The sequence below is a fragment of the Aphis gossypii genome, chromosome 1, assembly GCF_020184175.1.
Source record: "Aphis gossypii isolate Hap1 chromosome 1, ASM2018417v2, whole genome shotgun sequence".
Classification (NCBI taxonomy): Eukaryota; Metazoa; Arthropoda; class Insecta; order Hemiptera; family Aphididae; genus Aphis; species Aphis gossypii.
This window is the reverse complement of record NC_065530.1, coordinates 9,333,229-9,346,994: the sequence shown is the minus strand read 5'-3', so window position 1 is coordinate 9,346,994 and position 13,766 is coordinate 9,333,229. Positions and strand designations below refer to the sequence as shown.

At 28.7% G+C, this 13,766-nt stretch overlaps 1 protein-coding gene and 1 long non-coding RNA gene across 2 annotated transcripts; one reads left to right on the top strand and one right to left on the bottom strand.

Annotated features, from left to right (window-relative positions):
* The first annotated feature begins 3,193 nt into the window (after positions 1-3,193).
* LOC126555867 (uncharacterized) lies at positions 3,194-11,791 on the top strand. Its single transcript, XR_007606983.1, has 3 exons — positions 3,194-3,445; positions 3,500-3,559; positions 11,407-11,791. It is a non-coding gene; the product is annotated as an uncharacterized LOC126555867 (long non-coding RNA).
* LOC114125315 (uncharacterized) lies at positions 9,148-11,027 on the bottom strand. Its single transcript, XM_027988917.2, has 2 exons — positions 10,392-11,027; positions 9,148-10,244 (listed from the first exon to the last, which is right to left on the bottom strand). Exons 1-2 carry the CDS (start codon positions 10,861-10,863, stop codon positions 9,886-9,888), a joined length of 831 nt encoding a protein of 276 aa, XP_027844718.2. The 5' UTR covers positions 10,864-11,027; the 3' UTR covers positions 9,148-9,885.
* Positions 11,792-13,766: the final 1,975 nt, after the last annotated feature.

Here is a 13,766-nt window from a genome sequence, read left to right as displayed (position 1 = left end):
AAATAATACCTTGAAGAATGTCTTATCAGTTAAGTATAATTTAATTGTATTAATTGTAAGAATATTTACAGTAAAAACTAACCTACAGCAGACTAGAAGCAAAACACATCAATTTTAAGAGTAAATAAATATTATCGGTTTTGTTGATTTAACAAATAAGTAATATTTATATATATATATATATATATATGTAAATATAATGTATTACTATATGCGATATCTATAGATTATTTATTATCGAAGTTCAACTTTGATATCGTGCATAATAGAAGTGGGCTGGGGACATATAAGCCAGGAAGATTCGAAAATCTAACGGCACGGATATTTTTTAATAGACAAACTTCATACTATAATTTGCTTCTTACGTCTAATTCATACTACATTCTAATCAATTTCAAACAATATTTGATTCGTGTGGTAAATAGATACGATTGTCAATATCTACTTATTAAGACAAGTATATTTAGTATAATGTAACAAAATAACATTTAGATATTTGTATAGTATAATAATATGATTTATATTGGGTTTCTGACATCCTAGCCCTTTGGTTCTAGGATGGTAATATACCATCCCAAATCTTATAATTTTCACGGGACCAGGAAGATTATTAATCTACTCAATTCCCCTGGAAAGTCCACCATTGGCGCATAAAAACAATAAAAACTTCTAAGATTAGAACTTTAGTAGGAAAAACTCGTTTATTAATTAATTACCACGAGTAGCTTATTTAAATAATTATTATATTTATACCAAAAGTGTTTAATTAATTCAAGTAAAAACAATTTTTTCTTGGAACTATAATATACGAGTACTTATTTATATATAATACATAATAGTCATACATATTATGTAAACCTAATAACCGTTATTCATTTGAGTATATACGATAAAAAAATCAATTAATTAAATCTTTCACACTTTCACACTAATGATTATATAAACGATTTTATAAGTCGTCACTTTTTGTCACAGCATCTAATAACTAGTAACGTAGCAATATTAACTCAAAACTTTTAAGTAATTGTAATTATTATTCATTAGATCTAATTGCTTACAAACCCTGTAAATAATGTTTCTAAAATAAATATATTTACAAATATTAATATAAAAAGTATAAAACATTCTAATGCACCAATAATAAAAATTAACACATATACTTTATAAACCTAGTATATTTATTGGAATTATTTTAAATAAAGGTACATAATATAGTGTACATTCTCAAAATTGTATTTAACTAATTCGAATATACCTCTAACCGACAACTATGCACCCTGCATTTATTATTATATTATATATATATATATATATAATATATTATGTTTAGTGTATTAATTTATGAAGTTATTTATAAGCTTTATAATCAAATAAAGTTACAGTTATACTTAGAATTTAAAGTTTAGATGTATGCGCTTATCACAATTGTTTGGGCCAGTTTTGATTGTTTAGAATCTAGTTCATAAAACACACCTACCTACAATACTCTTTACAGGTAAGTAAATTTATATTCATTGCTCATCTTAACTCAACATATATTTTAATCTATACCACACCTTAACGAGTAGAATTATATCCCGGTGAACTACTCTGCTGACTTAATTAGTGCTTTGAATATTGAATTTTATATTGATATCGAAACACCGATTAATACAAAATATAAAATTCAACAAAATAATTGTTCCAATAAATGTCATAATAACATTCCATAATGATGTAATAAAAATTGAAAAATCTATAAATTAATTTTGTGTGTTTTTCAAATTTTGAGGTAATAATAGAATTATAAAAAAGCATAAAAATAATTATTCATAGATTATAAACTTTATAATTTTGTCTACTCTTATACTATGCGTTTTTATATTACATATTAATATTATACCGGACTACCGGAGTGCCGTCTGCACTAGGTTGTTTATCCGCTCAAGCCACAATAATGACTATCAATTTGATTTTCAATCATTTCGGTTTGTTGCGCAAAGAATGTAGGTACAGATAATTGAATTACTAAAAAAAAAACAAAAAATTAAAAATGTATTTTTTTTTTTGACTCGTACGTATATTAATAATTTATTTATAATTGCAAATTATGTGGAATTAAAATGATTAGGTATATCATATTTAGTTATAACAATATAACACAATCAAATATCTACAAAAAAAACTTTCATAAGTTAATTTTGAATGGTGTATCTATCCGCACAAAAATAATAAATTTAAAAATACGATACTACTTTAGTACTTAACTGGTAATAGCTTATATAAATATGTAATCAACTAAAATATAAAAATAAAAGTTTGCTTCATTTGATGTAGCTTAAAATATTCTCAAAATCTTTTCGATATTTCTAAAAATAGTATTCGAACATTTTCGCCCAAATTGGTGTGCTTGTTTTTGAAGCTATAAATCAAAACCATACACATAACACCTTTGATAATCATATAATATGGTTATGTAAATATAAATATAAATACAAAATTAAATTTCTTATAATTTGTGTACGTATAGTAAAAAAACTACAAACAAAAATAACTGCTCTTATGATGTTATTTTTATACAGATTTAACTATTCGTCCTCAACCTAGAATTAAAAAAAAAAACATCTTACGATTTACGAGTATTTATAGCACCAAACTATTATAATATATTGCGGTGTACTGTATGTCTGTAGTCTGTATACAGTATATACAATATTAAAATAGTATTATATTATATATTTATATTTATTTATTTTTTAATGAGAAGTAAGGCTTCAACATCACAGGTCATTAGCCCAGTATAAAATATAACAATAGTAGAAAAACAAAGGTAAATTTACATTAAGTATTTAGACTTAAATACTGCGGAAAAGGCTTTGTACATTATTAAAATGTGCTTAAAGTAATATTTATACACTATGCTAATTTATTGATCACTTATATCTTATATTGACGTAGTTATAACTTTATCTCTAAAAATTAAGGAATGTCCTAGAGAAATGTAATAATATATAATACCTAAACTGTTAATAAAAATATGCTTTTATAAAACCTGTACTACTTCAATAGATTACAATTAATGTGCTATGGATTACAAAAAAACGAAGATAGCCGAATATTGAACTAGACAATTTATTTCAATTTATATAGGTATATTGCGCGTCTTGTGAACGATATTTCGAGCACGAAGTGTTCGTATTATAATATCCACGCGTGTCCCATATTTACCCGGACGTCGGCAGTGCGAAATCTGCCAATTATTTCATTGGCAATATCACAATAATAATATTTTATAAGTCTTCGAAAAACATTGCAATATACATATTATATACACATTGTACATAAAATATTACAACAAAATACATTAAGGAGAATTCACTTAACATTGTCATTTCCATTTTAGATTCTGAACGGAGTGAGGAATGTATTAATTTTACAATGATGTGTGTGTATTTTTTTTATCTAGGTATGTACTGTACACCATAAATTGTCGAAATAATGCTTCAATTTATAATTTTAGGGATGGTTTTCGGTGGCAAATGGAATATCCTTGGACCTTGATGCATTATAGTGATCAAAAGTAAGAATTTTCCATCAACTTTAAAAAAAAAAAATTATTTTTTTATGTTGTTGTAACTCAAAAACTAACTGTAAATATTTTAAATTCTCACCAAATGATAATAATGCTAACCTGCTATATTAGCGTTATCTATACACTATTAAATTTTCAAAATATTTTAGCTTTTTTGTGAGCTATTTGAAGACAGCTGAAATTTTCGATTGATACATATCATTGGGTTCTATGTCTAAAGTCTACCACCTTTTTTTTTCTTTTAAAATAGGTAGATTTATTCAAATTTTGATTTTAAGATATTTTAATTATACTTGAGGACTATTTTCATACAATTTTAGTTTAATGTAATTTTTATAAATATTCTGTAATAAAACAAACTAATTTTAAGTGAGTAAAATGTTTAAAAAATTATACTAATAATTATTAAATATATATTTTAATTTCTAAAATGTGTTTGAATAAAATATTAAACACTTAATTAATTATTACTTAATTACATATATTTGAAAACATTTTTAAAATTTCCAAGGACTATTATTCATAATAAATACATTTTTGTACAGAAACTAATCGTTCAAATTTTGATTTGAACTACCTCATAATCTTTAAAAAAAATCAGTTGATTAACAATAATTTATAGTACAAAATAGAGGTTTTTGTTAAAAGAAAACAATTTACTTTGAATCACTATACAGTATACGATAGGTACTCCTTAAAAGGCTTAACAATCTTAAATTAGTTTAAAATATAATATTTAAGTACCTATACGTAAAAATTTAGAAATCAAAATTTAAATGAATGTGTTTCTAAACTAAAAAAAGGAGTGAACATGTATGATGAATTACTCTGTAAATAAACACGTATATACGGCGAATAGAAATATATACACTTACACTTGTATATGTGTGAATCATATACGACATGCCGTGTAGAAAAAAAGATGATGATATTAATTCAGTGGTTTAACTATTTTTTTTCTTGTTGTAGTTCCTATTGTTATCTTTATTTATTTGGAGAGTGCATTACGGAGCGCTCAATTGTGTCTATCGATTAAATTTTTTAACTTCGGTTCAATAGAGATTGTAGCAGTAGCTGTAGCATTAACTTCACTGATATTTTTATGTTTTCGTAGTAGTAGTAATAGTAGTTGTTGTAGTAGCAATTATAATATTACATTATTATAATATTGTATATATTTATAAAATGTTATCTATTTACTCTATACGAGTACGATGAGGTACAATCATTATTATTGACTATTGTTTAAAAGGTTTGTGTGCAGGACCTAAAAACGATGTGATCGTTGTCCAATTAGTGTATTAATATGTATTTAATATATATATATGTGTGTTTGTGCGTGTATTTTTAATTTTTATATATAATATACACAGGTATATCTGTATATTATAGATATATAAATTTTAGAAATCAATCAATTTGACTCGACGCAAATACATAATGTATACACAGGATAATAATTATTACCAAACAGTAGCATTCGCGGGCGCGTTTGAGGAAACACTGGTGCTGCCTTGGAGCGTTTGTTCACCTCAATTAACCACTAATGTATTTTTTATTATATTCAAAAGAGTTGCGGAGAAAAGGAAAAACACAATAATAATAATAATAATAACAACGAGATTCAGGACAAAAGTGGCGATGAGCGACAAAGAAATTAGGTTTTTCCAAACAAGGAATATGTAATTTTTTACGAGTCACACTCAGTGGCTTTCTATATACCCAGGTGGTTACAAGTGCTGTACTGCTGGTACATAAAATATTCGTAAAATATTGTCTTAATGCGACGACGAGTGTTCGGGCATTGAAGTCACCGAGTCACTATTATCAAACAACACTACTATCGATAGACGACGATGAAAAATCGATTGGTCAACAATGATAATAAAATACAGTGGTCTCAAACTTAAATTACCAACGGTCCATATATATTTACGTCAAAGATTAGCGGGGAAAACACTTTTTTTTTTACTTATTTGTATTAAAATAAACAAAATCAAAATCAATATGTTTGAAGAAATTAATATTCGTTGTGGGCCACATCGAAAGGACCCACGGGCCGAGTGTTTGAGACCACTGATATAATATTTATATTATGTATGATGTACCATTGTATGGTGTTACGTTGCATTAGTTTCCTTATATTGGTAAATGAAGGTGATACCAAATGGTCGTAACAAGCTTTATAGAAAACGAACGAGTCCGAGTAGTCGAATACCAAAGTAACATATTTATTGATGTTTAATAATATTCTTATTCATTAGTTATCGTATTTTTGTATTGGGTCGGTTTTATTTTTATGATCCAAAAATTATCATTTTAAATTAAATAATAAAATAAAATATCATAGTATTAAAAAGGTTAGGATTTATATTGTGCTATAAAAATGATAAAATATGCATTTGACTTATTGAAAATATGCAAAGATATGATAAAAAAAAAAAATAGGACACTTATAAAAATAAAAAATGTAATTTTAAATTTAGTTGAATGACTTAAAATCAAATATTTGCTACAACTGCAGATTGGTCATAAATATCACAAAATAGAATTTTACCATAGGTTTTAGAAACTATTAAAATTTTTTTATATAATACCGAAGTTTTGCACTAGTGCTTTGTGATTTTGGAATTTTAAATGATAAAATTAATTATCAGAGACAGCACGTATTCACAATAAATATTATGAAAACTGTATCAAAACATAAAAGCTGTAGTAGTTGTAAATGATCAATAACAGTTCTACATATATGTGACAATATTGAGATAATAATATTATGAATGCTAAATTACTATGTATATATAAAAACTTAGATATTTTTTGGCTAAAAAATATTATATTTCTTTCTCTTAATAACCAGCACTGCTAAAATATATCATACGATATCTATGAATTTCACTTATTAATAATTAAAATATGTAATACTAAGGATTTTATTCAAAATGTTCAAAAATATGCAAAATAAAATTACCAATATTTACATCAACATGATGTAATTCGTGCACATTACATAAATGCAGAAATCAAATTTACAAAAAAAAAAAAATGCCAATGTACATGAATTCTAGTTAAATAAATTACTACACATATATTTTTTCGCATTGTATTTTACGTACAATATTATGTAGATTCAACAAATGTATTAAAAAAGTATTGGAGATTAAATGGACTATGGGACACTCATGTTATTCAATATTAACCTAATTAATAGAGGTTAATCACAATCTAACGTTTGTTTACATTTTTATTTTGGTGATAAATGTAGAAAAAATGTAATATTATAATATATAAACACATTCAGAAATAAAAATCCGAATAAATAATTCAGGTGCAAAACCTTTTTTTTAACATTAAATATTTTTATTAAATATTTATTAAAATTATTCCATTGAGAAAACTGTTATGGTTATCATTTAGTATACACATATTAAAGCATTGCATATGAAATGGCTATTTGGAAAAAAATTAACAAGATAACACGTTTCCGTAACATAAATTTTTTTTGGGATATCCTAGAAATCTTTCACTGACGGTCCTCGATTACATAAACAGATTATTACTACATCGGAGTACATGATATTATTATAATATTGTATTACATTTGTGTATAAAAAAATAATGCAATTTGTATACGGTGCTGAAAGAAGTCATTTACGTAGTTTATAACAACGTGTTAATGAATCTAAGGAAATTGTAATATTATATGACGAGTTCCATAGAAAGTGTCTTTAAACATAATAGTAAATAATAAAAGGTATTAGTAAAAATGTAACAGCTAATTTTTTCTAGTAATTTTTTTAACGTACAATAATTTTTTAATAATTATATATCTTACTATGAACCTCTTCTATAGTACTGTGTACCAATAGACCGTAATTTATTGAAAAAGTCACGCACGATAATACATTTTCAAAACAAATTTAACGGAATTATATAAGTCGAGACACAATTTCTATTAGATATTGATTAGGTACAATATATGTAGGATATGATCTGTTGAAATTTTAGTGAAAATAAATCTATTAATTGTGTATATAATTATATCCCACTTGTATTTTTAATATTTTGCCACGGTGTTGTTTTGTAGTTGATATTTAACAAGGAAACAGTAACGGAATTTAATATAACAATAACTATTCATTATTAATGGTTTTTCGTTTTAAATTATACCATTAAGTGATTGTTAACTCTGTCAATATCGTTATCATTCATATTACTTGTGTACTATTTAAGATATTCTCATCATATTATATTATATTTTAAACGAATTATTTCGCAAGTATCTTTATTCAACATATTATAATAATATACTTCAATTTATGTTATTGCCAAAAAGAAATTATTTAATACATAATCATATAAAGGCATAAGGGTAAATAAACAGATTTATAATAATAAAAGAATTCAACAGATCGCAGAGGGGGGGAGCATGGTGCAAGACAGAATCGTATAAACTTGGACAGGTCTCGTGAAAAACAAATAAAAAAAGAAAGATTTTTATTATCAAATATCGATAAAACATATACGTGTATATTTATATTATAATATTCACTTTAATAATTATTTTCAATCGTTAACAAATATATTTTTATTCTCAATACTCAATTTTTTTCTTTTAATTTTTGGATCATAGATACATTTTTAGTTATCATAATAGATTTATTGAAATATTTATCTTACTTCTTTACAAAATGTAAATATGTAAACATAAATGTTTTATATATTTATTCGTTATCCCACTTATATAAAACTATCTAGTTGGTTACAAACATGATATTCAAAAAATAAAATCATTCGATTTTCATAATACTCGTTCAGTATGTGCCATGTTTTAAACATTTTTAATACATATTTTACGACATGTGTGTAACAACTAACCAAACGCCTAATAATACATTATTATTCAATAAAAAGTTCTGTATAATATTATACTTACACTATATTAGTGTAATTGGCGATCTCACGCTTTTAACTACGTCCGTAATATGTATATTATAATATTAAACTTACCATCGTTCAACGCGAACCAGCGAGTTGAAATACAGTCGCTTAAATGATTCGCTTTGATCGTGAATCATATTATGAATTCATATACCTATACACATTATACACAATACGGTATATCGTTTAACCATTAACCGTATGCTAATTGTTTGCAGACACGTGAGAAAACGCTGCCTAGCACGTTACTCTACTTACACTGCATTAGAATAATTAAGAAATGTCAAATTCGCAACAGCAACGGATAACGTTTGACTGTACACCTGAAGCCATAAAAATAATTTCATGACTTCCTATTGAAATTTACTGAGTAACACGTTTCTCTTCGAAGATATTTCTTTTACAAAGTCAATTATCAAAATCAAACAATAAATGCATACCTCGTATGACATACAAAACGTGTGTGCTGCTTTTATGCGCGACCAACCACCGCTCGCCTCAGTCCATTGTTTTTATTATACCTATATAATATTATATATGTATATATTTTTTTTTTTGGAACAACAAAACAAATATAACCGTAGGTAGGTGTATACATCTGCATACGTCAGAAAACAAAAGATTATAAATACACATTTTTAACTCAGTAATTGATTACATATATTATATTATTATTATCATCAAATGCGTATTTAATATTTACAATGACACATTTTTGTTTAAATTTTGGCATGTATCGTAATTCTATATATTATAATAATATTATGTTAATAAATCGATGACTTAATCAAACTTAAAAAAAAAAAAATAATTTATCATATTATTATATTAACTCTTAGAGTTTACAGGTAATAATCTAATTATTTTTGTGTTTGAAAAAAATCAGCCACGTTGGCCAAACACGAGCCGGTAACTTTTTGTCAGATGCCTTTTTCGTGGTAAATATAGGATTTCAGATAAGTCTTTTTTTGTGAAAACTAAAGACTAATATGGCAAAAAGTTACTCGACTATCGGAAAGCAACAATAATTTAATACCGAGTGTTACGAGCGCATTCACGTCGCGAGTCATCATATACGATATAATATGTTGACTAGCGACGAAAGTTACGTTCGCATAATAATATTACAATTATAACATGCAGATGTCACACCGTCCGATTTGTATCTTATAACTGTTGCACGAAACTACAAAAACAGTTTATATATAAAAAAAAAAAAAATAATAATAATGATAATAAGGCTTACACAATTATGCGTATATAGTCGTTATAAATAATATTAAATTCATAATCGGTTCGATTAAGAGAAAGAAAAAAAAATTTAGAGACTGCGATTTGCGGTGACGCTAAAATGATATTATATTAGTAGTAGTTTACGCGATAGTCTGAGCGGACGGCTGTACTTGTCCATTGTATGCCATTTGTTGAGCTTCTTGCATGCTTCGTCTGTAGTATCCACCAGCGTTGGTGCTGGGGGCGGCGGGAGCGGCCCACGGGGCAGCCTGAACGTTACCGGCGCTCCATGTGTCAGCGATCTTACCAAATCCACCTGATGCACTAGCGTACTTTTGGAATGCCATCACTCCGGCGATGAGTAGGGCCAACTTGCCGAATACCAATGCCTTGAGTGCGAAGAAACCGATGATTCCCAAAAGAATGGGCAAAATGGCAACGATCTTGACGGCTAAAAATCCTAGAATGGGCATCACCTTCTTCTTGAGTTTTCCACGACCTATTGAAAACACGATAATAATTTTAAAAAAAGAAGAGTTTAACGCCCCGGCGTGAAAGCGGAACCGAAACGACTATAATAATTAATAACTATACAAAGACGATACATAATAATAATAATAATAAAATAGACCATATTGGTACTTGCCTTCTTCGATAGCACGAGACAGCTCTTCGGGGTTGGTTTGTGGGAACTTCAGTTGCAGGGTCCTAGATTGGAGGAATCTGATGGCTGAGTTGACGACCATGTCGGTGACCTTAGAAGGTTGCTCTTGCAGTTGTCCACGGAGCTCTTCCTCAGTGGGAAGGGCACGTGAGTCTCGCTGAGTTGAAGATCCTTCGTCGGCGTTCTTAAGCACGGTCAGACCAGGCAACACTTGAACGGAACCAGCAGTTCTGGCGGCCCTTTCGAGGGCAGCTGCGGTTTTGACAGCAATGCAAGCTGCTGTATCGGCATCCTTGGCGCACTCGTCAGCTATCCTAGTTACCAATGCCCAGTTTCCACTTGCAGTTGAATGTTGTGGTGGTTCTTCCAGGTAGTTGTTGTCACCGGACACAACGACGGCGGCATTCAAGCAGAACGGCAACACGGCCAATACGGCGCAACTCGCGAAACGCATTTTGTATGATATTATAAACGTTGGTTACAGCAGCGATATGAAAGATACGAAACGGCAGCGGCGTCGCAGTGTAAACGTAAATTTACGCGATTTCGTGTTTAGATTTCGGTGATTTGAATGCGGACGGACGAACAGTCTGTGCGATAATGGGGCGAAACGCGGACGGTCGTCCCTATATATCGCCCCGCACCTGTGTTCAGCCGAGGCTCGCCCCACCAGACGATCGAGTTCAAACGAGCGCGCGCTAGTCGACCACCACCGCGACGACAACGACATATTATTATTATTTTGACGGCGAACGCGTGGAGAAGCTGTCGACGAGGTGGTGGTAGAGGTGGAGGACCTCGCCCCGGTAGAAAGCGAATACGCAACCGATGATGTTCATTTCATATACCCTACACCTACGTTCATCCGGGTGGTCGGTTCTCCACTCTTCTCCCCCCTCTTTATGCTTGTATTGAGAAGAAAGATTTTTGGAATTCTTTTTTTTTTTTTTACTTCTGTATATCGTACCATAATAATTATTTTTTTTTTTTTTTTGAGTTTCCGGAGGTGAACGACTACACGAGCGGAGACTGCGTTTTGGGAAACTATTTTGTTTCCCTAATCTCCAGGTCAACTGCGGTGAACGGTCTCGTACGCACGTGCCGGAGATGATGGTGATGTAATAGTGATTTAGCGACGTTCAAAGTGAAAAATACTTAATATTAGAGCTTTACGTCTTATTATTAATGTAATACGTGTGCACAACTAGAGCTTTGGTATTAATTAATTTTATTAATTATTTTTTTAATCCACATAGGTAATAACGGATTTAAGGTTTGCGCTTTTAGTAAAGTTCTTATTTAATAGAAAGAAAAAAAGGTTAGAAAGTTGATTTATTTTATCTAATGCGACATAAAAAAAATATTTGATGACGAAAGCCATTATGTTCCATGACATTGTAAAATACTATTTTATTATACATTTTGTTATATTTTTTTACATTTGATTCGGTAAGATTTTTTTTAAATAGTTTATTATTATATCTCTATACAGTTTACATACATCAGTATAAAATATAATATTATATAAAATTTTTTTAAGAATTCCACTATCTAAAATGTATTTATATACCTTGTAAAATAAATTACATGGTAAATTTGAAATTTGTATGGTAGAATGTTTAATATAAGCTTTTAAAATAAATTTTTAAATAAACTTAAAATATGATTAGTTCTATAGATTTATAAAAATCCTTTTTTTCTTATAAAACACTAAATTAGATATAGTTTAAGTCATATTTTAAAAATATATATACATTTATAGGTGCATAAATATTATATAAATTTGTTTCTTTTCTTTACATTTTTCAAACATATGAATTTACAATAATTATAGGTATAGTTTGTTTTATATATATATAAGTTAGTTTTTACAATATGCGATCTTTCATGGCTGCAAAAATGTAGATATTGTTTCTCTTTTCTCATTATTTATATTTTCTTATATTTTAATAATTAAAAATGTATCTGTTTTGCATTTAAGTATCTTTTACTGGATGAATTTAGCATTTATGACTGTTTTTATTCTTATTTTGTTTGTATATTATTTCTCTTAAGATGCTCTATTGCACTCTTAATATGATTAACTTAAAAAATATTTTAACTAAATGCATATTCGAAAGCCGTACGAACACAATATCTAAAATTGATTATGTATTTATCTCGACTGAAAGCCAAATTGGCATATGTCAGGAAGGTGTCACGGAAATCGACTTCATATAGAATATCGTCTTTGATCTTCTTGGCCTCTAGCCTCTTTACAATTAAATTAATCATCAATACATGACGCATTATCTGTCAAAAATTATTAGAATAAACTCAGAGTGTGTCAACGAATATACATATATATATATATTACATACACAGTCGTCTAAACAAAACAATTATTATTATATCGAGTAGGGAAAGTCTAGGGAATTGAATATGTGTGTATATTATATATATATATATATCCGGGCTGATGTCTACGATTGTTGGAAGAAAATTTAAAACGCCTCGATCAATATTAATGAATCATGACTGGAATCGTGAAGAGATTTATATAACACGGCCAGGAGGAACCCGGGCAAGCGATAATACATTGTAATACACTCGTGGGTGATTATAGCACACGTGCGCCGGATCTGAATTTAAAACGACTGACATATAATTCGTATATACGAATAGTACGTAGACCTTATCGTATCTAGAACATAAATTATTATAAACGATATAATTTATATATGTGACGAAAACCCGAGAAACCTAACCTAATCAATATTCATATGCATATATATTTTTATAAAACTGTCTGCACCTATCTCATAGACGACTCGCATAGGTATTAGATACGCATGTGTACGCATATATCATAAGACACAATCGTCTATCGTCGTGGACGTCTGCAGGACTTGTGTCGTCAACGTTAATAAAATATATTATAAATCAAACGAGTGACGACGTCCGTAAGACGCAACGATGGGACCATTAAATAAAATTACGTCTGCACTACAATGTGGTAGAACCTATCTATGTATATATTATATTACAGATGCGAGAGAAACTCTCGGAGGACGGAGAAAAGCACACGAGTAATCCTTGAAATGCCATTATACAGTTTTCTCCAGGCCCGATCAAATCGGTCCCCCGTTCCCCAAAACACGTGTAATGCTATCATGTATATATTATAATATTATAAAATCCAAACTCGTGGTCATCGCTGTCCGCCGAGATTACGTTATGTTTATGAACAACCTTGACCTTGTTGTACCGCGGCGGTAGGATGCAATGCTATACCTACTATAGATATACAAGTACACACTAGTATTATACATTATGTTATAATAATGATAGTGAGTATAAAAAATAATGACCGGATAA